The 27,565-nt window shown below is 40.6% G+C and overlaps 1 protein-coding gene across 1 annotated transcript in view; it reads right to left on the bottom strand.

Moving 5' to 3' along the window:
• Positions 1–886: 886 nt before the first annotated feature.
• EEPD1 (endonuclease/exonuclease/phosphatase family domain containing 1) overlaps positions 887–27,565 on the bottom strand; it is an 80,381-nt gene continuing 53,702 nt past the window's right edge. The window contains exons 3-7 of the mRNA XM_067562511.1: positions 11,901–12,011; positions 8,571–8,705; positions 6,963–7,095; positions 1,714–1,908; positions 887–1,466 (exon numbers count right to left, since the gene is read on the bottom strand). Coding sequence (XP_067418612.1) covers positions 1,264–1,466; positions 1,714–1,908; positions 6,963–7,095; positions 8,571–8,705; positions 11,901–12,011 — 777 coding nt within the window. The 3' untranslated portion in view covers positions 887–1,263. The remainder of the gene's footprint in view (positions 1,467–1,713; positions 1,909–6,962; positions 7,096–8,570; positions 8,706–11,900; positions 12,012–27,565) is intronic.

Below are 27,565 nucleotides of genomic sequence, written 5' to 3'. Positions count from 1 at the left end.
TGGTGCACCTCAGTCCCTCCTATTCTCTGCCTGTGGCCCATAATACTCCAGTCTCCTGGGGGCTGTAATATTTTAGTCTAATTTTGATTGTTGGGATTAGTGTGTGGGTGCTGGGTGGTGTTGGTGGGTTGTGATATACAGGAGGTCAGACTAGATGAGCTGATGGTCTCTTCTGGCCTTAACCTCCATGACTCTAGGACTGTATTCCATCTGCTTTCAGGAAAGTGAAAGTTAGGGCTTGCCTACCTGGTGTGGTACTGCACATCAGTGGGGTGTAAATTCCTATGTGCACCAAATTCTTGTGTGTCTTGTGGGCACACTAATGGCCCATGTAGACCCTGCTGGTGCGCACTAATTGTTCCTTCGTGTGCGCTAACATAGGTTGATGACCTTGGTTAGCCTTAGAATTCACACGCATGCCACTGATGTGCCCTACTGCACTTCGTTAAAAGTGCTAACTCATGGGTAAATACTATGGGCTAGATTGTCTTTAAGACCACCGCAAATTCTCTGCTCCACCATATCAGGGTTACTTAGATTACAGCTCCATCTGCAGGACGGGGAAGCAGGGGCTGTTCTTCCAATATTTCACCCTGTGAGCAAGGAAGCAGAGAGGAGTAGCAGCCTTGGCTCTGCCCACTCTGCCAGCTAGAGTAGCTGGCTGGGTGCACATGGAGGGAGTAAGCGGCTCTCTGAAAAAGGAAGAAGGAACTTACTCTCCACCCTCAAGAGCAAAGAGAGAGCTGGGGAGTACACTTGCCTCTCTGAGATCAAAGGACTCAAACTAGCTGTATGTAATCCTCAGTTCAGATCATGTATTGCTCAGAAAGAAATGTTACGTCCTGGCAGTTCTTGTAAGTGTTAAAAACTATACTTGACAAATCACTGACAGTTTCTGTTTTTATGGTCTCCATTATTGCTTCACTTTACAAGGAATCAATTAAAAACATCAACAAAAAAAGCCCTGTTCTGCTGGGTTTTAACAGAGATCATGTGCAGTAGCGAAAGTGCATTTCATTGTCTGTATGATTCTCATAGTCTCCAGGTGTGTAAGCGTCCATTGCGTCCATAAAAAGTTACAAATTGCTCTATTGCAATGAGATACCCTAAAACATCCATGAGGGAGAACCGGGGAGAAGCGGGAAGAAGGACATCATCAAAAGCAGAGGCTGATGCTTTCTAAATGAGAAAAAAAAGAAGTTCTGCTTCACAGTTGAGCCTCAAGCAATGGGATCTTCTGACTGTTCCCTGCCATGCCCTAGTTCATAATCGTTCGTGTTTAATGTTTGAGTCACTGCATTCCACGGTCACCCCATTTCCATTCCGGGTCACTTCTTTTCTGTTCCAGTCCTTTGCCATGTAAAATTCAACTAATACAGGGCAGTGCTCTGAAGCCACTCCACCCCAGGACCAGTTATCAGGGATCCATGGATTTGTAAGGCCTTCTCTGACAACAGCCCAGTGACCTGCATGAAGAACAATTGCAGAGAAAAAGATTAGTATGGAAAGGGGCCAGAGGATAGAGGCTTAATTCACAGAAAACTAAGGGTCCAATGCTGCAACACATATGCATAGGAGGAATCTTACTCCCACTGACATCAATGGGACTGCTCATGGAGTAACACTATCCATGTGTGAGCAAAGATGCCAGCCTAGAAGGGGTTATAAAGGATCTGTTTTCAAATACTGTTGCCTCTGGTAGAGACTTTTTACCTGTGAAAATCTTTTTCAAGCTTCGACTGATCCAGATGTTATCCAGTGACTTAGATCCCTGAGGATTCTTTGTGCTGATGTTTGTAAATGTATTTGCAGGGACTAGGTGATGGAACTTTTCTTTTCTCAAAAGATCATGGTCGCTGCTGTCTGGGGCTTGGTTAAAATCTCCTAAGATGATCACATCTTTTTCTCCTAGAAAAATTAAAAAGGACAAGAAAAGAATGGAGGAAAAAAATTCAGTGATTAAATATAAGACGTGGGGAAAGAAATACAACCACTGAGTAGCAATGCTGAATTTACTCGGCATTGGGCTGTTTGTTTCTTTAACATGATACAATATGGTTAAAAATCTTCTATTGTAAACAAACACATTACCTTACCTATCTTACTAATAGCCACTCAGATTTTTACAATTCATAAAAAGAATCTGAAAATCCAATGTACATTGCACAATTTACACTGCTTGTTTGAATTTCACCCTCATCATGACTATGGCTATCCCCTGCAACTGTGTCCATTTGTACACAATGACAGGCAGACCTTACTACCAAGTGTTGGTAAGTCTGATATTATAGGTTTTAGGAATCTTACACTCTGTACAAAGATGGGAGGTGTTTTTTGTTTTGTTTTAAATAAGATCTACATCTGGAGTACTGTGTCCAGTTTTAGGCCCCCCACTATAGAAAGGATCTGGAGAAATTGGAAGGAGTCCAGGGGAGGGCAACGAAAATGATTAGGGGCTGTGGCACATGACTTATGAGGAGAGGCTGAGGGAACTAGGCTTGTTTAATCTGCAGAAGAGAAGAGTGAGGGGAAGGATTTGGTAGCAGCCTTCAACTATCTGAAGGGGGGTTCCAGGGAGGATGGAGCTAGGCTGTTCTCAGTGATGACAGATGACGAAACTAGGAGCAATGGTCTCAAGTTGCAGTGAGGGAGGTCTAGGCTGGAAAAACTATTAGGAAAAAGTTTTTCACTAGGAGGGTGGTGAAGCACTGGAATGGGTTACCTAGGGAGGTGATGGAATCTCCATCCTTAGAGGTTTTTAAGGTGCAGCTTGACAAAGCCCTGGCTGGGATGATTTAGTTGGGGTTGGTCCTGCTTTGAGTAGGAACCCTAATGGTCTATGATTCTACATTTTGGGCCAAATATGCCCTGATGCTGTCCTTTTACAGTTTTGCTACTGAGTTTTGCTCATTTTTGCTACTGGGACATCTTTGTGAGAATACTAGGGAGGTACACCCTTCCTCAAAGATGGATCAGTACCATAAAAACATGAGATGTAGGACACTCTTTCTAAAATTGTAGATTTAAGAAATTTAAAAAAACAACCAGGATTAGCAGCTGGTGAGCCTGATGGCAGGAGCAGTAGACATGTCCCCTTATAATTCATAACCCAGGACTCTATACATCTCTAGAAAAAATGCAACTTGTATTTATTTGTTTATTTGCCTTTATGATTAAAGGAATTAGCAACTGCTCAATGTGTAACGATGTCTGCAGCTGTGCTTGCCTTCGTCGTAGTCCCTGCTCCCCTCTGGCTTCGATCCCTGGCTCTGCCTCTGGCTTACTACTCTGATTGACCTTCTGGTTCCAGATTCAGCTTCAGTCTTCGTGGTACCGATCCTTGGCTCCACCTCTGGCTTACGACTCTGGTTTACCCCCAGGCTCTGGCATTTGGCTTCTGTCCCTCCCTCGGCTTGTTTCGTGCTCTCTGCCCACCCTAGACCCAATTCTAACTGGTAAGCTGAACTCTCCATTAGGCCTGAAAGCCTGTAGTCCAGTCAGCTACAATTATGTTATGTTGCTGTAGAGGTAGTCAGCCAGCAGAGGGAGCTTAAATTAAACAACAATCCCTATTCATCTCTTCCTTGATATCCTTTTGCTTATTGGACCAAGTTCTGTTTTTGACAAGCTCTCTTTTGACAAGCTCTCTCTCCCCAACAGAAGTTGGTCCAATAAAAGATATTACCTCACCCAGCTTGTCTCTCTAATATCTTGGGACTGACACGGCTACAACTACACTGCATTCTTCTTTTTACTTATGCTTTAGAAGGGAAAAATAATACCCCACTGCAGAACCAAGCTGCTTCAAAAAAAACAAAGGGTGGCAGGATCACCCTTTGCCTGATTAAAAATAAGGAAACAGAGAGACCACCATTATTGTCAATCTTCTAAGAGTATCACAAAGAGCATGACATTTAGTTTTCACTCTGCAGAGTATCTGTGACAGTGGCTCCCCCTTTGAAAGAAAGTCATGCAGTTTTCAGCTCCATTAGAATTATGAGGAAAATCAATCCCTGTCTGATGGATAAGGACAGAATCACCGTGGAAGCAATTGGTTTACTTTCATGCTTCTAAATCATTACTATAAATAGAAAACACCATTTTAATAGCTTATAAATAAAATGCCTGAAGGCATCCTTTTAAAACGTAACATTCCCATTTTGCAGCCTATATCCAGGCTGGATGGGTACCACGTTTCATGCACTAAGATGCACAGGATGGTATCCAACAGTCCTGAGTTTTGCATGTTTGTCCCACAACCAAACAGGATCCCGGTCTTGTTAAGAGCAGGAAAATGAATCAGATCACATTGTGTCGCGATGTTACAATGCTGCAGTGCAAGGTAGCAAAGCATGCTAGTTACCTCTAACCACTGGACAATCTTTCCTCTCTTAGGGAGGAAGAACAGAGCTACCAAAAGCACCTCCATCCAGCCACATACTAGTCTACAATTGCTCTTGGACAAGGATATCAAAAACCGCTGAAAGATCTAAAAGAATCCACATGGAGATGCAGCTTAACCCATGGCAAGGAGGTGGTCACTGGCCAAGAAAACTAATGCTATCACACTATCCATGAAGGAAACTAGACTGAAAAGGGGCACAAGGATTCCAGAGGCATCTTGCTGCAACTTTCCTAATCACTCTCTTCAAGAAAAGGAGACTGAGCCCTAATTGGCAAGACTATTAATGTCTTACAGTCACAGTATTGAAATGCAAAAAACCTCTGTACGTTGCAGATTCTGGACAAGAAGACCAAAGTGATCAGTAAAGCGATGTCTAGAGCACCTGGAATGATGGTCAAAGAAAGATAAATCACCATTTCCTATTAGGCAATGAGCAGTGTTGAATGCGGTTGTCTCTCAGAGAACTGTGAAGCTCTCATTTCCTTCCAGCAGTCTCACAGGGCCTGATCCGAAGTCCATTTAACTCAATGGGAATCTTTTCATTAACCTTCAATGGGCTTTAGATTAGAACCTCCACCATGTACTAGGATAAGACCTGACCTCATCTTAAAGGAAGTAATGGCCTGATCATGAGAAGGGCATGATATTGAGCAGGGAACCTATGAGGAGGCTCCGGAAAGAAGGACCCTCCTAGAACCTCAAAGATCTGCCTACACTGGACAGCCTATGAGGGCTTGGCCAGCAAAGGGGAGGTGGAATTATTGGGACCTGGAGCCGACTGACATACTAGGACAACCAGCTGCTGGACAAGGATGGTCTGTATATGGGTGGGACCACCCAGACTTGTGCACTGAACCCAGACCGGCACAGTGTATGAGGGAAGAAAGAAGTTGGCTGTGAGGAGTCAGCTCCCAGCAGCAGCAGGAGACAGCCTCTCAGTTGCTCCTGGAGGGAAGAAAACTATTCACATATTATGGCCCGATCAAGGAAAGAACTTAAGCACGTGCATAACTTTAAGTATGCGAGTCATCTCATTGACTTCAGTGAGATGGAATTCAGCCAAGTTTAGGCTAAAAGTTATGTATGTGATTAAATTTAATCTTGAATCAGGACCTACGTGCTGTATGTTTGGAGAAGATACATGGTAGTCTTCATACAAGGAGTCTGAATTCCTGCTTTAGTTGAAATACTGAACTCAGTATTCAATACATGCCTCTGTAATGTTCCAAACTAGAAGGACCATTGGTCTGACACAGTATGGCCATTTTTATATTAAAACATGGTTAAAATAAGTGAAATCAGAACTAAAATGAAACCCTAAAGAAGAAGACCTAAATTCACACTCAGAGTAAGTGGGTGCAACTCCATTTGTTGCAATAAAGCTGCATCTCCTTATGCCAGATCTGACTTTGGCCCATATGGGTTACATAAATGATCAATTTGTTTTTAAGAATCCTTTCAAATTTCAAGTGATGTGAACAAATATTTAACACAGTACAATATAAAAACAGCCTTGATTGACATCATTCAGCTCAAAGGAAAACAAGAGTGTGTGCATAAAAACTGCCCACACCTCTCCTATACTAGGAGATAGGTATTGATTTTTAATTTTTCAAGTGACTGACCTTGCAAAACTGGGCCAAGTTGAAAATCATCACACATGTAAGCTTGTAACTCTTTGGCCTTTGTTAAACAGTAAACATGCTTACTTTCCCTATCTCTATTAAAAGCCCTAATACAAAAAACAGTAAGAATTGAAAACTCACCGTTTAGCCCCATAGGAAACTGTCTGAACTGAACCTACAAGTATCTGGACAGGGGCAGGTTGTCAGAAGTGGGAAGAGTGAAGCTTTTTTCTATTAAATTACATATTCAGCACCAAAACCTACTCTGATTTACATGGTGTAAATCCAGAGTAACTCCTCTGAAGTCAGTAGAGTTGCTCTGAATTTACAACAATTTATAACAAAGTAGGATTTGGCTTTCAGTCTTCTATTTTATTTTATTTTAAATGTTCATCAAATGATTTGAGAGATGCGCTGTTTTTTCCAAAGTAGTTACAAAAATACTCCAAAGTAAATGCATAAAATCAATTTCTGTGTGAAAAATCATTAGCCCTGATTCTGATCCTATTTCAGCAAAGCATTTTAGCACGTGTTTAATTTAAAGCACATGAGTAGTCCCATTGACATCAATGGTGCTTTGCTGAACTGGCATTTTACCCTGGCATATAATCAGGAATAATTCCATTGAAATCGACAGCAAACTACTGTAAAGTGAATCAGACCCTGTGTTAATAACTGTTAATTGTTAAGCATTAACAATGTGCAGGCACCAAGGATCTTATGCCTTAAAAGTCAGACAAAGATCAGAAAAAAAAAACACACTAAGAAAATCATGGAATGGAAATAACTCCGAACTTTTCAATGTAAATGGCGACAGTGAGAGTATAAAGTCGATGTGGGTGTTAGTGAACCTTAGTTTAGATTAGTTGTAATTCATTTTAATTAGATAAGTGGACCTATGTGCATGTCCTTGGATAAAAACAATGTCATACCTTTCAGTGTTTCCTGCAGAGTCTGTGCAAAGGTTGCTAATTTGTGGCTATCATGATTCTTCCCCATATTCTCTCCTGCTGAAGGTGACAGGGCCAGATGAAGGTTAACCAGTGTGAGATCATTCATTCCAACCTAAACAGGAGCGAACAATGTAACAAAGAAAGCATCAGGATGGTTCACAAAGGCATAAGCTTTTCATGCCGTCACTTACACCTAGGGCACATGTATTTAGCTTTTGGGATTGGTCACTTGAATGAGGATGTTATTAATTTTTTTCTTTTCAGAGCAGACATTTTGAAGCTCTAGTTGCAATATATTTCTATACTTTCAGGTCTGGGGAAGTGGCTTTTCATAAGCAATACGCTTCTGTACACTGTGTACCAATACAACACACATTACTACTGAAAATACAAACAATGCCTACTTTTGTTCAGTTATTACACATATTAATTATCCCATATTGTGAACAGTACTGAAATTTCAGAGACCAAACATGGAACACAACTCTTAGAGGAAAATTGTTCAGAGGTCTCTCTCCAGCGCACACCTACTTAGCAGCTGGTCACCACTTGGTGTGTGTAAAAAGCAAGCAACAGTATCCCTCATTTTCCCAGGTAGCCTTTTGACATGTATTAGAAATATTTTCAAATATTATCAAAGGCAGCATAGTCACAAATCATGCTCCATCTGTACCTCAACTTATCTTATGTGAAGGCAGGTGCGTCAAGCTGATGCTTGGTCTCGTATGTTCACACCCATACAGGTACACAGACAGGAATCCCATTGCAGAAGGACAGACAGCACTTCTAGAGTTTGTTGACACTCCTAGATGGGCTATCCCAGTGAAAGTGCTTGGAAATTCTGTGAGGTCCCACTGGCGGAGCTGACTTTACATTTCTCCATCAAGGGAAAGATTTGAACCTGACCCCCCTGCAAGCATCAGGGAGCCCAGCCTGCAGATCTCAGGACCACAGGAGGCCCTGTGCTTCCGCACTGCTTCCCGTCCTCCTCCCAAAGTGTATGGCATAATTGCATTGGCCCCGTGGTTGTTTCTACTCGACACTGTATCCCAACCTGCCCCACCCTCATTTGGTGGACGTGGAACAAGGTTAGCACTGATTTATACCGACTTTTGTCATGGAGTTGAAAGGGGACATTGCCACAGATGGTGCCTCACCCACCCTCAAACCCACCCTTCCTATCATGCATAGCCTGTGGCGTGGGTGTGGAGGTGCTTCTCCTGGGCTGATAAAAAGGTGGAGCATAGCAGAGAGTCAGCACACCCCATTCCACACCATCGTCCATGTGGCTGAGATCTGCTGATTGTTGCTATCCTTCATCCATGGGAGCAGAAGGGAGCCTATGATGCTTAGCCTTCACTCTCACCTCTTCAATACAGAGGGATAAGGCCTGATAATGCCATATTGCAGGCAAAATATAGCCAGGATGCTTTGCTTATGATGCAACAGGCCAATGTATTGGCTTCCATGATAGGCCAGGCAACTTTAAAGTCTTTAGAAATGAAACGTTGCTTCTTTAGATTTTCTATCTAAAACGTTTTTACAGAAATGTAATTAAAAGAGGCGAACTCAGCATGATGCCGCTACCTTGAAATGTGCAAGGTAAGGGTGAGGATAGGCATGCTTCCCATTGCCATTAGTGTGTGTGTTCTCCTGAGAGGAGGCATCCTTCAGCTCAATGCCAGCTGTCGTGTCCCAGAGGAAGCCGGAATATTCAACACCCTACAATTAGAAAGGGAAAATCTAGTAACACAAGATGAAACATTGAGACATCATTCCCTTCACCGCTCCACAACTCGCCCTCAGGGCTATCCTCCACCCAACGCAGCCTGGAGTGTGTCACTCCCACCAATGTCTAGGGCCCAAATTCAGAAGTGTCATCTGACCTTTTTAAACACCTCCCTCCAAATTTCATAGCTAAAGCCATTCCTAGACATGGCTTTCCATTCCCTGCTGCAATAAACAAGCAGCATCCACTGTGCAGTATTTCCCCGGGCTTTGTAAGAAGACATTAGGGTTAGCTAAAATGCTTTGCTGCCTCAGTTTAAGACTGCTTACAGCTTTAAAATAGTACCACAATTATTTCATCTGGCACAAGACTATTGTTCCATATCTATAAGTAAGATGGAGAGGAAAAAAACTGTTCTCCCCATTCCCTGGCTCCAGATTACCTCATTACACTGACAGTCAGAAATCAATATTTGGAGGGGCTGAGAAGCCAAACGCAATGGAAGGTGCCTTTGTCAAATAAAAGGATAGTGTGGGCGCGAGGGTCTCAGATACCATCCACTGCCTTGTATTATTTAACACTGTAAAATGTCTTGGGATGCAGTTTGTGCTAAAGATAGCACACAAAGTTAGGTTAGATTATATTATTGTGTTGTGTTTGTATGTGCAGAATGTTCAAATCTGACGATGCCCCTGACCAACTAACTAAATTAAGGAGTAGGATGTATGTATCAGCATAGTTAGTGGCTCAGGAGCATCGTCAGATTTGCTTCTTGATAAAGCATATCATAGCAGGAGTCAGCAGATACAAATTCAATTCCTAGTTTGGCCATAGACTCCCTCTATGATTTGTGCAGGTCATTAACTTCTCTGCACCTGTGAAACAGGGTTCTTAATGGTTTTTAATCAATCAATCAGTCCTCACTTCAGTCAAAATTCCCATTGATCTCAGTGGGAGTTTGGCCCAAGTAAAGAAGAGAAAAGACTCTTGGATTTGGATCAGAAAAAGACAATTCATACATAATTTTTTGGAAGGGTAATGGGGGAACTTTGCACAACTTTTGCATTTTGTATTCTACTGGTCTAATTGTTAAGATGTTACAATAGATCCCAATGTCCCAAAGGGGTTTGCAAATGTGAGGCGTCCTATCAAAGCCAATGGAACTTTGTGCGGGAGCAAGGACTCTGCTCATAGCTCCCTTTGCAGGATGGAGGCCCTAGAACGTAATCCTTACAAATTTTAAATTGAGCTAACTACTCCACTCTGAGCTAGATTTGAATGGTTCATGACACCAATAGAAGTTGCAGACTTCCTTGACTCAGTCACCAACTGCATTTTATCGTGCACATTATTAAATTATCATAGCTGTGCCCAAAGGCCAACTGAGCTAGGTCCACAAACATGTAGTCAGTGGCAGAGGAAAAACCAGGGGATGGGGGAGAGCAGCAAGAAAGGAATGATTCCTATCTCCATTTTACAGAGGGGGAGCTGAGGCAGAGAGAGTAAGTCACCTTCACCTGGCCAAGGTCACACAGGACGTCTGTGGCAGAGCTGGGAAATGAACCCAGATGTCCTGAGTCACAGGATAGTGCCTTAACATGCTTTCTCTCAGATGCAGCTACACGGTGTTGTTAAAACATGCAATGGAAAACTTGCATAAGTCTTTGGTTTCCTATATCACACCCAGCAAATGCTGTGATGCATCTGGTAACAGAGAGTAGAAAGAGCATCTTCCAACCAAGGAATAAAAATGCTTTGAAATGGATTCGCTCGGTGGTTTTCAACCTGTTTTCATTGTGGACCCCCAAAATTTTCGAACTGAGGTGTGCACCCCTCTGGAAATCTTAGACATAGTCTGAGGACTGCAGGGTCCACAGACCACAGGTTGAAAACCACTGCATTAGCTCATTGTACACACAATCAGGTGCTATTGTGTATTCACATTAAAACTTAAAAAGCATTCAAATCATCAATGTGTTTCCAGTGATTGCTAGAATATATTTGCTTGTGTGGCTTTTTGATTAGTCCCTTAGCTATGTCAAATTCGTTAAGGAAATGCTTCTTTTTTTCCCCACTTCCAAACCATCACAGAACCCAGTTCCTGTCACAAGAAGCCAGGTACAAACTTGAATAATAACATGATTCATATGTGGGTTCTTTTTTCAGTACTGTGATGAGGTACTTTATGGGAAACCACCACTGCCATCTATTTCATAAAAACAATACCCAGAATAGTCTGAAAATAACCCCCTTGTACAACCACAACCAATTAATTTTCTTTCCTGGGGCCAGGTCTCATCTCCATTACATGATGTGCGCAGAATGCCCAACTATACAATTATAAGTGTCATGAAAACTACTCGGTATAACAACAACAGACCCGAACCTGCCATGCTGAAGAGTACCTTATTCCTCAGGTAGTCTCACTGGAATAAATGAGACAGATACTCAAAGAGTAAGGCACGACTCGGCCTCAAGAAGGCTGGCAGAATCTAGCTCAATGTTACTATATTTTGTATATTGTCAACAGCAGTGGGTGCTGATAAATAATCATTACATTGCAGAATAAATACTTTGCTGCAATATACACTTTAAATATTTAAAGTGCTGTGGTAAAAGGAACACTGCAGTACTGGGTTTGTTTATTTTTTTAACAGTACCCACAGTATACTTTAAATGTATGCAAGATGCAATTTATGGAACATAAAACATAAGCTACTTTTCCAGATGACAAAAGAGCACTGAACAGACTGCCTGTGAGGTCTTAATTTTCAAACTAAGAAAACTGGAAACATTACCAACTTCCAGCCAACATTTTATCATGGAATAAGCTTAGTTGACTAGCAGAAAAATACTCGCAAGTACTTTGGTGTGTCAGCATGCAGAATGCAGGACTATCTTGTTATCATATTGTGTGGCTTTGCTACACGCTTTTTTAAAATATATATTTTTGCTTGCACAAATATTGCTACTCGTAAACAAAAATTACTCTTTGAAAAAAATCAATAACAAAAGTAAAATCAAATACCCTAGGAAGAGTCAGCTCAAAACAGAAAAGAGTTGCAAACCTCGCCAAAAATAAAATAAAATAAATAAATTGCAGAATGCTTTGGCCCAAATTAAAAATATGTCCTTGGTTCGAGCAAAACAAAATGAAGTAAAAGGTCAAGATCTGGGGATTAATGTACCTTATGTAGCTGGCCTGAAGGTTTCTCGGAAACAACACTCTTCCAGCATCCCCTAGGGCCCTTCCACTTGCGGATGTTTGGCAGAGTTGGCTGGTTCAGCTCCATACAAAACTGCAAAGGCAAAGAAAATGCTTTGTAGAGAGCTTGTTTTTTTTCTGAAACAACAGTAAAGCAGCCTTGCAAAACAGCATTAATAATAGACATACAGGAGATGACAAGACTATAACCTCTATTGCAAGATTAAACACATGCCTCCTATGGATCCCAAGGCTAGCTCCTCAGCTGGTGTAAAACAGCATATCTCCCTTGACTTACATGGCGTGATGTCAATTTATACCAACTGTGGATCTGGGTTTTGATAACGGCAACAGCTCGAACAAGCCATGGAAAGGAAGGCTCGTTAACAATAAGAGAATGAGCACTCGTCACTGGCGGATTACAGTAACTCTGAAATGTTAACCGCTGTGAGAGTTTTCACAAAAGGAAGACTGAGCCAAATTCTGCACTAACTTTCACTCCCTTTGATGTTTTTAGAACTTTTGTTAAAACAGCTCCCTGCAGATGCTATAATTATAACATTATTTAAAACATTTGACCCTTGGTTAATTTATTCAAAGCACCCATCCTTTTAGTGTAACTATAAGGAGTTCGAGTGTTTGAAAGTTTCTAGTCCTCATTCAGAGTAAAATGTAATAGCCAAACTTGCTATATTTGAAAAGGATTCCTTTTGCTTCCAATGATTATAACTCTACCTAGGCCATAATCACAGGGCCAGACCCATGTCCTGTTCCAGCCCCTTTGCACTGTTCTGGTATATTGTTCTGTAAAAACAAATATTTTCCTGGAGAAAAGAGTTCTCTTTGGGTGAAACTGTGCATCCTGAATGTCACACCAAAACAAAGAGCTAGGTTAAAAGCAACAAAGAGGGGTTTATAAGGAAAACGATAACCGGAGCTCCAGTCCTGCAAACTGATCAGTGCAGACAGACAATGCTGGCCATGCAGAGTTTTACTGGCATCAATGGGTCTCCGTGTGTGAGTACAGGTCTCCTGCATGGAACTCCATGCAGCGTTGGGGCTGTGGTGCTGAATAACAACATTGGGGCAGAATGTCTTCCCAAGTTACTATTTTCTGATGTTCTCACGCCTATTTATTTTTTCTTTTTTTTTAAATAAAGTCAGAACCTATAGACTTAATGGATTGCCTTGTATATAATTTAGGCACATTTGAAGCTCAAGCTTTTAGTGTTTCTGCCCCAGGAATGTGCAACCCAACAACCTTTTTATACACAGTCAGCTGGGTCACTTTTAGTTTCTAAATCAAAAGTTAAAGCGTTTGATATTTTTTTTTAGTTGTGGTGAGAAATGTTAGGGGCACTGGGGCTTTTTCTGAAAGGTGATGTGTAAATGTATTATAACTTGAAGCAGCACTACACTAATAATCACACTTGTGCTACATACTACACTACACGCTTGTGATAATCAATGAAAATGAAGTATATACAGCACCTGGCAGAATGGGACCCTAAGCACTACCATAATAAACACAATTACATGTAATAATAAATAATCATTCCTGGTGAAACTCCATTGGACTTGTATCCAGGATGAATTTCTCTAAATGAGTTTTTCAGCATTTTAAATCATCAAACAAAAAATACTGTTGGAGATAAGAGTTCTATTACAAATCTAAACAAGGAATTTACCTCTCTTTATGCTGCAGGAGTCTGGAACAGCAGGTCAGAATGCAAACTGCGCATCTGACAGTATTAAATAAAAAATAAACTATCCATTATTAAAAAGAGCACTTGCATTCAACTAGTATGAAGATTTTGGTTCCAGCAAACAGATTTCACAAGACTATGATTTAAGTGTACTCAAAGAACGGGAAGGAGCAAAAGATCACCTAGTTCTTCCTCAAAGGACCAATATATTTGGGATGTATTCACATGGATTTGAGAACTTGCTCTGAATCAGCTGATCTTGTCTTGTGCCCCTTTTCCAGTGCTTGCATTTTGCTTGCTTAGGTCATCTTTGTGCTCAAGTGAGAAGGGCATTTCTCAAGTCATGCTGTCCTGCCCACAAAATCCAGTATTGGAGGACATTAGGTTTTGCTTTTTATAATACGAATATACAGAAAACTGCCTGGTCTACATGGGGGGAAAAAAGCCTCCCTTATTCATTCTCTAATTTAAATTAGATCTGTGATGAATCAATTTTTAGAGAGTCCTTCAGCTGGACAAGAAACATTAATACAAAGCTCTTGATCAAAAGGAAGCCTTGGGCTTTGCAAAACCCTCATAAAAATAAGTTCTTTATAAAGAGAAAAATAGAACAGAATTTGTTGGGTTTTTTTCTATAGCACCTTTCAGATTCCAGATTTCCCAAAGCTTGTAGCAAACCAGGATTATTAAGTTTGGAAGGGAAAGCAAAGGGTTCAGCAACAGTATACTCCATCCACCACACTATGCTAGGATATGCTTTATTTTCTGAAATCAAGGATGCCTAATTGAGCGTAACTTTGAATGGATCCAGTAACAGTAACTGTACGACCACCCTCAGCAGCTTGCTCCTTTGCAAGTTTTCCCAATATTTAACCTATGTTGTCATTACTGCAGATGCAGATCAATTTTTGTTCCTGTTGACGAACAAGAATAACTGCTTCATGTGAAGTGCTAAATGTGACAATGCAGTAATTGCATTTACTAATACAGCATCATTGCAGGCTGTGGTGACTCATACACAGACCTCAGAACCTGTTTCACAGGATGCCAGGGTTAACTTCCATTCTTACCAGACAGTCACAAATGGACTCTGGTTTATCTTCTCCAAAGAAAGGTCTCTCTAATGCTATACAACTTGCCTAGGACTGTTCTGCAGTATCAACCCTGGAGACATGGCTTGTTTGAGGCTAAAACCTTCTGTCTCAGAAAAGGGTGTGCTGCCCAGCAAGCCGTGTAGAAACCACAAATGACCCAAGAAAACAAAGCCTGGGGTTTTTATAAAGTAGTGTGCGGATATGTTATTTGTTGTTAGCACATGATTCCACTGTGGAAGGATCCTTAAATTTCAGACACAAAAGCATAACAGGCTGAAAAGGGGGAAAAAACCCCCAAAAAACTTCAAGAAACTTCTGCTGCAAGCCCATTAACACAGCATAACACATTTCCATGTGGTAATCAGTGTGAACTTTAAAAAGGCACTCAAAGCAATTAGCTGTCCAGTTTGTTAAATTACCATGGGGCTTTTGAACCAAAAGGGCATTACAGTAAATGTAAACAGCAACATACTTCATTAAAGCAATGCTGACCTTGCTTCCACTAAAAAAAGAGGATGGTAGGGAAGAAATATTCTTTTTTTTTTAAATGTCTTGCATATGCATTTTCTATAGATGTTATAAAACAGGGGCTTGATGGAGCCACTTGAATAGTTTTTTTGTTTTTTTATTTCGGAAGGAAAACAGGGCAGTGAAGTGGAAATAGGTAGCTAATCCCTAGATATGTGTTTTCTTAAATGTAGAGAAAATGGGTAAATGGTATCAAATCAATTAATTTGGGAGGGGCACAGGAAATACATATTAATCAATATATCAATTGCCAATGATTTCAGATATTTTAAGAAGCACAACATTAGCAGAGGCAGAGCTGACTTTACTTCTGTGGGGGAAAAGAGATGTAGGGAGAGATAGTGGAAGTTCATGAAGTCCGAGGGCTATGGAGGCTTGTGGTGGTATCTGAAAGAGAGAGCCTTGACCAACAAATGAAATGTTTTACTGTGTTAGGTAAGGACATAGGAGGTGCTATGCAAGAATAAACCATCAAATCCCATATCTTGCCTTCTGTGGCAGCCAGTATTGTACTGTGCGCTTCAAAGGAAGGTAAACAAGAGAGACCTAAAATATGCTTTATTAATTGTGCAATTCTGTCTATGGAACAGAATTCTTTTCCTGATGCCTCTGGCAATCAGTTTCCACCCTGAAACATGAGATATTTTTTTATTTTAGACAGGCTTAAAGCTTTAGAAGATACAACAAAAAGGCCACCCAAAGATAACTTTCTCCTAATCCAGTCTTTTATTTCCCCTTCCCTTACCTCTCCGTTACTACATTTCCCATTGCCCCTAGAGCCACTATCAAGCTAAAGAAATGTTCTTTTAACTTCATGTTCAACTCCTATTTGCTTCTGAATTGTTCTAATCTAATTCAGCACTAGATATTCAGCTGGGCCTTTAACCAGTTTCATCTTGTGCATTTCCAGACTTCACCCACCCCCACACGCCTATCTTTACTTTGCATCTGTGAATGTCTGCCAGTGCATTTTAAAAACTGTAACAACTGTATCCACAAAAGTGTTAGAATTTGCATCTGCAAAACCCACTTGTCCTGGATGCAAATTGTAACATTAGCATCCTACACATCTATTTGAATTGTTCAAGTGAGCATGCAAGTGTTTGGGGAGAAGTAGAAGCCAGGGACTAAAATTAAATCCTAAGGTGCAGCTCCACAAAGGTACTTAGGTGCACTATGACTCACGCAATTCCCACTTGGCTGCTACCTAACCCTGTAGGTGCCTAAACTCACTTGAGGCCTAAATTTTTACAGTAAAAGTTCTCCAGGTGCCTAAGTTTCTGCCTGGGGCCATGTGTATTACTACCTCCCTCTAGGAGTCTGGAAGCATATCCCCTGCTTAATCCCCAAGGTGATCCAGGAACCAGGGGAAGGTAGGTATTTGGTGGTCTTTCTTGCTCGCTGGGCCAATCTAGTAGGTGAGCTCAGAGGCAGCCTACCAGATTGAGTCTCATTCAATATCTAGCAGGAGGAGGAAGTGATGGTGCCCACCTGATAACTTTTAGTCCAGTGCGAACCAGGGCTGTGGGAGACCCAGGTTCAATTTTTCCCTCTGCCTAATGGGGAGCAAGGATTGGAATAGGGCTCTCCCACCTCTCAGGAAAGTGTTCCAATCACTGAACTATGAGATGTTCTTACATGGGGCTCCCGTTGAAGCTGCTCCACTGTGGATAAATAATGAGTCACTGGAGCAGGGGGACTGGACCCTGGGACTCCCATCTTCCAGATGGGTACCCTCACCACTGCACTACAGAGTCATTCTCTCTCTGGCCCAATGACTCATCTATCCAGAGTGGAGCAGCTTCAACAGCAGAGACTGAGGAAGCCCCCCATCAAAATAGCCCATAGTTTGGTGGCTTGAGTGCTCTCCTGAAAGGTGAGAAACCCCTGCTCAAATCCTTTCTCCCTCCCTGCCTGCGCAAGGGGGGGAGAGGAGGGGTAATCAAACATGCAGGATCACTGCGTATGCTGTCACTCTTCTCTCTTTCCTCCAGGGTTTCTCCCACTGCCATATCTTTTCCCTTCCCCTCCGGCAGTCCTTCAGGGTGCTGGATGATTTAAAGCTACCTGAGGACCTTCGGGAGCCTGCCTCTAACAAGTGACTTTACGGGGCCTGGCCAGCCCAGAGTTCAGACCTGCTGCTCCCTGCAGAGGTCTTTATGCTGCCTCATGTCTTTCAGGGCTTCTTAGTGTCTCTTTTTCACCTCCCACTAAGAACAACTGAAATGTAGTTAGCAATAGGGGTGAGCATCATGGGTAGGCATCTCTGCGCTCCATTGCGGCCATGCAGGCAGATAAGCTGGTATGGGCAGTTCACGTGAAGTGAATGACAGTCCCCTGACATTCTATTATAATTGCTCCCTTTAAAAAGCTGTTGTGCAAATGTACCTTTTCCCACAGCACAGCCAGGATGCTCCAAGAGGCACTGTGCATATGGGTACTCCCCATACGGTGGTGCAGCTCCATGTCTCACTTTTCTCTGGCTTTTGTGCCAAGTGCGTGACCAAACCTTTTGTGACTGTTGTCAGGATTTGAGCCAAGCTCGCCATGTAAAATAAGCCTACAAAATTTCAGGTCAAGGAAGAACAAGGAACTGTGGAGAGACACTTGCTGCAGACTATATAGTTTTTCTTCCCAGGTCACAGAAATAGTATCTGGAGCCCTTATTCTGTCCTTTTTGTCTGACCTTATTCGAGAAGATAGTGGAAAAAGAGGCAAAGGCCAACAGCTCTAACCCTAGTTTTAGGTAGTCAGTTGTATTTTTAATTTACATAGCAGCAGAAGCAGCATAATATCACGCTAAATCAGCTTTTAGCTGTCTAAGTGGATTAGGTAATATATCCACTCTGTATGGGGAGCCAGTGACCATTGGGAAGGGCAACAGAAGGCGAAGACAGAAAACCCTGCCTTTTTCTTTTCCTCATAAAAATGTGCAAGCAAGAGAATCTTCTATTCCAGCAAAGAATCATTGTCAAGTCATCACTTTCTATCTGAGGGTTAAAGGTGTGAATATATATATCAGAAAGGAGGGTATAGTAATATGAAATTTGTGAGGAAGCTGGTTTTCTTCATGTGTAGTGAAGTCTTTCGAAGCTAGTAGATTAGAATATATTCTCCTAATAATAAGTACCTCAAAAGTAATAATGAAATATGATATCTGTTCCCATGATATTACAAAGTGTAACACAGTGTATTGTAAGATGAGAAATCTATGTAATCAATGCCTGATGGATAATGCAGAAAATGGTAAACATTTGTGATGTAGGAAAAAAGTATTAATTTGTGTATTTTTCCATTTTAGAGCAACTTTCTTGAAATTATTAAAATCAGATCAAAATGGTTTTCCTCTTCCCTCGAAACTTTTTTTCTTCTTTCCTGGTTACTATCATTTTTTATGTGGCAGTATAATTTAATCCCAGATCTGGAAACATGTCAGTACAATTTTTTTTAAAAAAAATCCTTCTTCAGATAAGTTTCTTTTACAGCTCCTTTTTCTTTTCTTTTCTTTTTTTTTTTTTTGGCTTGCTCAGTGCAGTGCTCATGCCCGTGGGAAAGTAAATACATTCTGGGGAGACCAGATCATGGTAAATTGACACAGGTTTATTATTTTTCCCTAACCATTGGACAGAAAACTAGTTTTTCTCTTTTTATCTTGTACCTCAGAGGGCATTTCTCCATTTGTCTTACAAATTAGAGGCCAGATTCTGATAACCCGACTCATTTTGAGTAGTCCCATTGATTTCTCAATGATTAAAGTACTACTGGAGGTGAGTAAGGGTATCAGAATCTAGCATTAAGGTCTTGATCCTGCTCCACTGAAGTCAGTAGGGGTTTTGCAATTAATTTCAATGACACCAGCAACAAGCTATAAGTGCACAAGCTTGAGAGATTTTACATTGATTTCAGTTGCTCATCACATTGTAGGAACAAGCCCCAAAGGAATATCCCTGTACATTAAGTTCCCTTTAACATCTATTGCATACCACATGATTTCTGTGAGTAGTTTCAGAGTAATAGTGTGAAATGGAGTTTATATATACACCTTTGCTAAACATACAGTAGCTTGCTTTGTAGTAGGTTTAAATTTCTGCTTTATATTTCAAGCTCTGTCCAGGTTGGTACTTTTGTAATAAGATTTCTGAATATTCGGATGTGGTTTTATTGCTCTAACAATATCACTAATAGGAACCCCCAAGCATTCATGTTTTCCTTGGAAGAATGTGTATAAAGAAATACAAAGAGAGGTATTGTGATTTCTCTGAAGGCTAAAATGGTAACAGAGCAAAACTTTTCCTCTCTTTCCAGACAGTACAAACTGAAAAAGAACTGAACAGCTAAACAGTAATATAGAAATAAGCAAATAACTTAATTTTAAGGTCATTGTGTTCTTCCTAGAGCCAGCTAAATGAGTGGACCATTTTATAACTATGTGGAAAAACTGATTGAGTTCAAGGATTTCTTTCTTATAAGAGCTCTTTTCATCAAAGAGCCCATCATGATCACAAGGACTTCCCCTTTTTCTGCTGTATCTAGATATTTAATTATCTTATGTTGATTCTTTTATGCATAAATCAGAACAAAACATTGATTTATTTTAAAGTACTTCAAAAATGACTTGCATTATTTAGTAACTAACCTTCAAAGCCTTTATGAGCCAACAAAATTGTCTGCATCTATTGGGAACATATGAAATTATGAGGAGTGAAGCCATTTTTATCATGAGTATTATTAGGTGTTTTTTCTTATAGTTCCAGCTTCTGGAGTCGTGGTTACACGGCTATCTCAGCTTTCATTTAAAAAAAAAAAAAAAAAAAAAAAGTTTCTAGCCCTCATGGTTGTGGAGGAAAGCTTGAAAAAGTGAGCCCTAAAGACCCCAAAAGCAGAAGGCAGCAAATAAAACATTTTGGGTCTTCTTTAAAAAGAATCTCAATATTTGAGGGGGAAGGAGGCATGATTCATGTTTTTTGAATGCTTGCAGTTGGCAATAGTGTAAAAGCACAGAAATATGTACAAAAACCAAGCCTTTCCTTGTCTCCCTCACTCCTATTAAAGCTCCATAATTCTCTGATTTTCTTCTGCCGGGGAGAGGAAGCTTTCACTGCACATCCCTCACAACCATGGTAGATGGATGGCTTCACTCTGGCAGTAATCTTACCTTGTCGTCATTTTACACCTCATTACTGCCCAACCCTTGAATTCTAAAGGAATTTGTTCATACCTCATCACACAGTAGGGTCTGCTCCTCATATTGGGCCTGATCCTGCATAATTTAAATCAAGGGAGCTTCACTGTGGACTTCAGTGGGTATAGTATCAATCTAACTTAGAAAGCAAAATTCTTATTCTCCCTGTATATGTATATAGTTCTTCCATCAGGGGAGCAGAACCGCAGTGTATATCTCCAGCATGCACACAGGAGACGAGAATTTTACACCAAATCACAAACTGGTTGAGAAATACTATGCAGCCCATTTTGACAGCAGATAGTTGATAGTTCTGTAGTTCCTTTGGCACTGGCACATAATGCTTACAGAGCAAGATTGTATTATGTATTCTCTTCATTGTTGCATATCACTGCTCTGCACCAAAGACATTATGCTTCTCTGTCTTTCTTTTAAAAATCTTCTTTATATAAATAATAACTTTGTTTAGAATTAAGCTAGGAAAACACAAATGAAAGGTCTGAACTGTTATCCCAAGACTCCTGTGTTTAAAGGATACACATTGGACTATTTTTGTAGACTGTAATCTCTTTTTAATCAAATCTTCAAAGATAAAATGTGTAATTTCCTGTCAGATATTACAAAGGAGGCTTCTGTGAGGAATTGTGGTAAGTTTTTGCTCTGCGTTCCAATACCAATTAAAACTTACTATTCAGTTTTCCAAAACATCAACTGAAGGAAGAAAAGCAAATAATTGGGATTTAAAAAACCCCAAAACTTTATGAAAGCTGGTCAGGATCAAGTAGTTTCAGTTCATAAGCGGAAGTAGGTTACTGTATAGTAAGTAAGGATTGTGTAGTAAATAATAAAAAGTATACTATATGTTGCGTCAGCAGTGGACACAGTGATTTTAGAATTCATGCAAGCACAATAAATGAGTATCACAGCACTGCAAGAGTGCTTCACATTCTAATCTGGTTCTTTTTTAACCAGTACTCAGCACCTAGAAAATCTCTGGAACAACTCTGCAATCCACAAAGCCTTAGTTAGTTGCTTAGGCTCCAAAATACAATGAATGGGGAGAAAGATGACTAAGAACTTGATTCACAAAAGCCCAATAGATGGGGAGCCACCTAAGCTAGCCAATGGGAGATGCCAACGAGAGGGTTGTGTCTTAAGTCCCACCCTCCTCACAGAGATAATTGCCTCTCTCTGTTAGCAATCCACAGCTGGGAACCTCTTTCCTGGAATCTCGTGGCTTAGGTGCCTAAATCATTGTTGGGAGAATGAGTTAGGCATCTGCCTCACGCCACACCAAATGGCAAGAGGAGGATAAGGAGGTGATGACCTTATAACATTTAACCTAGTGGTTAGAGCACTCACTTGGGATCTGAGTGTGTTCCCAAGTGGTGCTGGTGATTCAATAGCAGTCTCTCTCACTTCTGTGGTGAGCACTGGACCAATGATTCATATAACTAAGGGCCCTGTGATACCAAAGGTGTTAATTCTGAATGCAAGAGTAAGTTTTCTGTTAACCTATGCCCTGGTCAAATTACAACATGACTTGTTCCATTCTAAATCCCTGCTGTACATTTGCCCTGTCATTTCAATTGATAAATTATTCTTCATTTTGGTCAGACCCTAAAAGATATTTAGGCTCCTAGTTCAATGGGAGTTAGGAGTCTAAATACCTTTAAGGATCTGGGCTTCTCTTTCCCAATGTGCCATGTGCTGTTGCTTCATGCTGTCAGGCAGATGCCTGACACCCCCTGCGGTGGCTGCATTATTTTGGTAGGTGAAGTCTACCAAAGTTCACCTCTTAGTTTGTTAAGTATGTAAAGAACTCTGATCCTACAAGAAGAAAAGATAAAATAGTGGGAATGGAAACTGGTTATCTTCAAAGCACTCCATTAGCTGGGCCTGGGATATCTAAAAGATTGTCTAAAACTCTGAGATGAAGATCGTGGTCGACAATTATGCTCCCCTGGCACAATGGAACTCTCAACAATAAAAGTAAGAGCTTGTCTGTGTGGGAGACCAAACCTTCTCTGGGGCTGGGACAAGACTGTGGAATGAATTCCCCAAAGAACTGGGGATCACCACAAACGTCACCACTTTCTGCTCCAAGTGCAAGGTGCATTTCTTCTTGATATAAAACAAGACAAACTAACATACAAAACCTACCCACCCAAACAAAAAACACTGCCCACTATCAAATCACTTAATCCACTGCCCAAGCTTCTCCCCCTGAAGAGAGGAAATAACATGTGACGGATGTATAGTCACATTGCTTAACACACTACTGGAAGGCGCTCAGATACAATGGTGATGAGCATGATGGAATTATAGAGAAGGGCAGGAAGAAGAGAACAAAGTGAGAAAAAGAAAGCAAGTAAAATAATTCCAGTAGGACCAGGGCACTAGCTCTAGCCCTGCAGTGCACGCTCCTCATTTCTATTATGGGCAGTTAACTGTAGCCTCCATGGTGCTGATGAACAGACCCTAAGGGCTTGTCTTCACTTACCTCCAAGATTCGGTGGCAGTCAACTGGAGTTACGCAAGCTACGCAAAAAACTTGCGTAACGCCTGTCGACTTCTCTGCTTCTGTTCTGCACGTTGTCTTCACTGAACTGCGCCAATGGAAACACAGCGCTACGCCACTTGAGAAGGTAGTCTTAATACGTCAATTTCTGGATCAATGGAGCGGGTCTTCACTGACCATTCAGTCAATCCAGAGAAATCGATCTGACGGCGGAGAATTTGCCGCCGTCAGTGAAGACGTAGCCACAGTTATACATTAGCAGATGAGGAGTTAGATAGCCACCTGCTTTAAGGATGAATTTAGAAAGCAACAATATGCTGGGAAGGGGAAAGAAAGGAGAAAGTTCCCCTCCACTCTGCCAAAACACTGCAAAACATTTCTTTCCTTCTGCCCACTCTGATCTTAATCAAGAAGCGGGTTAGTTTTTCATTTTCATTCCTTAGCATTTCTTTGTGCACCTTCTGCCCTATGCTATGACTAAGAGGCTGTAATACTGAGGAGCTGCCTATTCTCTCCTTGCCCATTCCTTCTCTTTCAGCAAGAGATGTTCACAAAACAGATCTACAGACAAGTCAAATTTGGGCAGGGTGAGCCTTTGACAATTGCTTTTAGCAAACAGACAGAACTCTTTTCAGTTCTGGCAACAAGTTTTATCCAAAGCAAACTCTCTCTCAGTGCAGATGCTGGCAAGACCTCCGAAGTAAGGCACCATTCAGAAATGCCTCAGCACTCTCCAGCACTTTGGATTTACACTTTTCTCCTGCACTGGCTCACTGCTGTTGCATTTTACTTATATAAGAAATGTTTAAGTATGAAACTGAAATCACAGGAAATTGTCTGTAATCTTGTCACAGGCCATATTGACAATATAGTTCATAATGTCTGATGTTCTTGTCCCCAGGCCTAAAATGACAATGAGAAACTACAGATGCATAAGGGTCAGATTATGATTTCTTTACTCACACTGTATAGCATCTTACTGTATGAGTAGTCCATACTAAGTAACTTTTTAGAGAAAATGATTCAAGCATAAATTCAGTCTGTGTATCGAGGCTTTGGGTCCTTTATAATCACACTGTTAGTGTATCATCTAGAATTCTTATTTAAACTTTTTAAAAGTACATATGTATAAGAATTTTTGTGAAATTTTAGTAATATTCTAAGAGATACATTCTCCACTTGATGGGAAATGTACTGTCTGAGGTCACCTTGACTGCTATGTCCCCACCTCAGGTCCTCGACGCAAAATAGCAGCGCGCTTTATTTAGCAAACATTTCTTCAGTACTTTCTAACTGTGGTATAAAGGGCATAAATGTGCTAGTATAAATAAATAATACTTTTCAATTATATAGTGCCCTCCATCTAATAATCTAAAAGCATTTCAGCAACACTAAAAGATTTATGCCTCAATACCCTGGTGAAATAGACACATACACTATTATTCTCCCTACATTATAGAATGGGAAGCAGGCACAGAGAGGTAAAATGATCGGTTAAAGGTTACACTGTAAGACAGTGCCAGAGCCAGAATTAGGCCCAAAGGTCTTTAGTACCTCCTCCTGTTTTCAAACCATTGGACTGTGCTGCCTCCCTGTATCATTATAGAGAGCATAAATATACATTCAAATGTTAAAACAGATTAACAAAAAAGCCAAGTTTTAAGCACAGCCAATATTTACGACTTCTTAACTAAACTGTGGCTCAACCCTTGACTTGTGTTAATTTAAATACTATTATTTATCAGTTATACAGTTATCCTCAAATGGAGGACAAAGGCGTCAGTCCTGCGGCCCTTATTACTCAGAACTCCTATTGATATTAGTGAGAGTTTTGAGTGAGTAAAGGTTTCAGGACTGGATTCTAAATGTATGAATAGCTTACAGCTCCCAGAAATATGTATATGAACTGGGCTAAATTCAGTTCTAGTCTAAGCAGGTGCAACTCCTGCTGGAGTCAGTAAAACTTACGTCCATGAGATAAAATTGTTTTGTTTTTAAAACACTGGACTAGGATTCAGGAGACTTGGATTCAAAGAGAAGAATGAGGGGGGATTTGATAGCAGTATTTAACTACCTGAAAGGGGGTTCCAGAGAGGATGGAACTAGGCTGTTCTCAGTGGTGGTAGATGACAGAACTAGGAGCAATGGTCTCAAATTGCAATGGGGGAGATCTAGGCTGAATATTAGGAAAAACTTTTTCACTAGGAGGGTGGTGAAGTACTGCAATAGGTTACCTAGGGAAGGGGTGGAATCTCCATCCTTAGAGGTTTTTAAGGTGCAGCTTGACAAAGCCCTGGCTGGGATGATTTAGCTGAGGTTAGTCCTGCTTTGTGCAGGGGGTTGGACTAGATGACCACCTAAGGTCCCTTCCAACCCTAATCTTCTATGATTCTATGATTCAATTCCTTACCCTGCCAGATTTCTAATGTGACCTTTTGCAAGTCATTTAATCTCTCTGCATCTCCATTCCTCATCTATAAAATGAGGATAATAATTCTTCCCTACCCCTTTGGGATGCTGTGAGGATAAATTCATTAATAATTGTCAGATGGACAGATACCATCGTGATGAGGGCAATAGATAGATTATACCAGGGTTCTGTTTGAACCAGACTGTATTTACTCTCTCACACACACACACACACACACACACACACACACACACACACACACACTCTCTAGAGTATTTATGTACACAAGAACTGACGTGACTGTACTTAAATATGCAAAGAGGAAACATGAGCTTTATTTCAAACACTGAACAACTCTTTTCTGCTTAATAGTCCTTTCACAAAAAAAGAGTCTGCTTTGCTTTGAAAGGGATTTAGACAGCACAGTGATTACAATGTGTTTAATCATGATTAAACACTGATCTGGCTCAATGTACTCAAAAGTAGACAAAAAAAACCCCGCTGATGCATTGCACACTAGAAATTCTAATAACTCAACAGAGGTTGTCAAAGTAAGTGCAGATAATGTCAGGAGAAAATATTGTATTGAATCAAGAAAACTGAAAATAGTTTCTTGTTAAATGTCTCTGCCTATTAATATACTTTGCAGACCACAGAACACTACTGCAGAGAGGGCATTGCATAACTCAGCATTTAAATGTTAGAAGTGCCTGAAATCCACTGCAACCTGCAATAATTGTACAGGTAGCAGGGAGAATACGACAGAGTTGCCTCTTTTCTCTTGTCCTCTGGATCTTTCCCTGGAAAGCCTGGCAATATTAATAATGCGGCATCTCTACAAAGGCATCTCTATGAAGCAAACAGAATTTAAAATCAGTTGCTATACAGTTGTCATTTGTCCTATAGTAAATAACCAGCCTGCTCAACACCACACCCATCATATTTCGCTGATTCCTTTGTGGGTTTGTCAGGATGCTGCATCAATAGGAATAGTTACACCTACTGGGCAGATCCAAAGTATCAATTCCAACATCTACTGTTTCACACTGGCAAATAATGGGCATAAAAGAGGTATGCCCCACTTTTCAACCTGGTTCCCTTAAATATGGATCACATCACAATAAAAACAAAAAGAAGTGCACAAAGATGACCTGAGCAAGTCGTCTCACTGCTAATTGCTAAAAATTAAAAATTGCTAAAAATGAACATGTGCCCTAGGAATTACTTGCATTTTGGGATTATAATGATAAATGTTTTAAAACAAGATAATTATATTATTTTTATGGGAAAAGGAACAGCCCTATCTTCTTCTCATATGATTTTGAGGGGAGGGGAAGACATAGCTGTCTGGAGGAAAAGGGCCTACCGGATTTATGTGTCTATTATTTAGCTTTCCATACACATCCTCTCCAAAATTTCAGAGTAAAACGGATGCTGACATTTGGAGAACAACATGCACATACAATTGGATATTAACTCTAGTAAGAACTCAACTTGCAAGAACCCAGTTCGCACTCCTGCTTGGGTCATGCTTCAGCCCCTCAAGAACATCACTCATTCCAGCCTAGACAACTCACTTCTAACTCATATATGGAACAATTCACACATTCCAGTTGAACTTCAAAACACTTTCAAAGAATACTGAACGACAACACTATCTTGAGAACTAAGACTCCTATTAGTTTACAAGAAACTGACCACGTTGACATATCTGTAGTGTAAATATCAAAGTCCTTTATTGCATGATTCAGTGTATCAGCAGATAGGCAAGTCTACTAATACTGTAGGCCATTCCTTCCCTATTTGTGTAAGTGTAGTATTCTCCAGTACAGGATTATGAAATCTCCAGGAGAAATGGGATCAAGGGCCCAACATCATTAACATCTCAGACCCACTGGGAAAACATTTGGCAAAATATCAAGAACAATGAACTGGAAGTAATTTTATGATTTTACCAAAATAAAAGGATCCAAAATTAATATTAATGTACTCCAGAGAGGCTGTTTATGGAGAATTAAAATAACAAACAAACAAAAAGACATAACAATTATCAGAGATGATGACAACCACATGCCAATGTCATTTAAGTCCTAATCTGAAGTCCACTGAAATTAATGGGAGTTCCACTGACTTCAGTTGGCTTTAGATCAGTCCCATAATGTACATATGCCTGAAATTATGTTCCTATTGGGGGAAGGGGGAGGGGA

The sequence above is a fragment of the Emydura macquarii genome, unplaced genomic scaffold (genome assembly GCF_026122565.2).
Source record: "Emydura macquarii macquarii isolate MOO-44397 ecotype Brisbane River unplaced genomic scaffold, CSIRO-AGI_Emac_v2 contig_2432, whole genome shotgun sequence".
NCBI classification, from domain to species: domain Eukaryota; kingdom Metazoa; phylum Chordata; order Testudines; family Chelidae; genus Emydura; species Emydura macquarii.
This window is presented reverse-complemented; position numbering and strand designations above follow the sequence as displayed.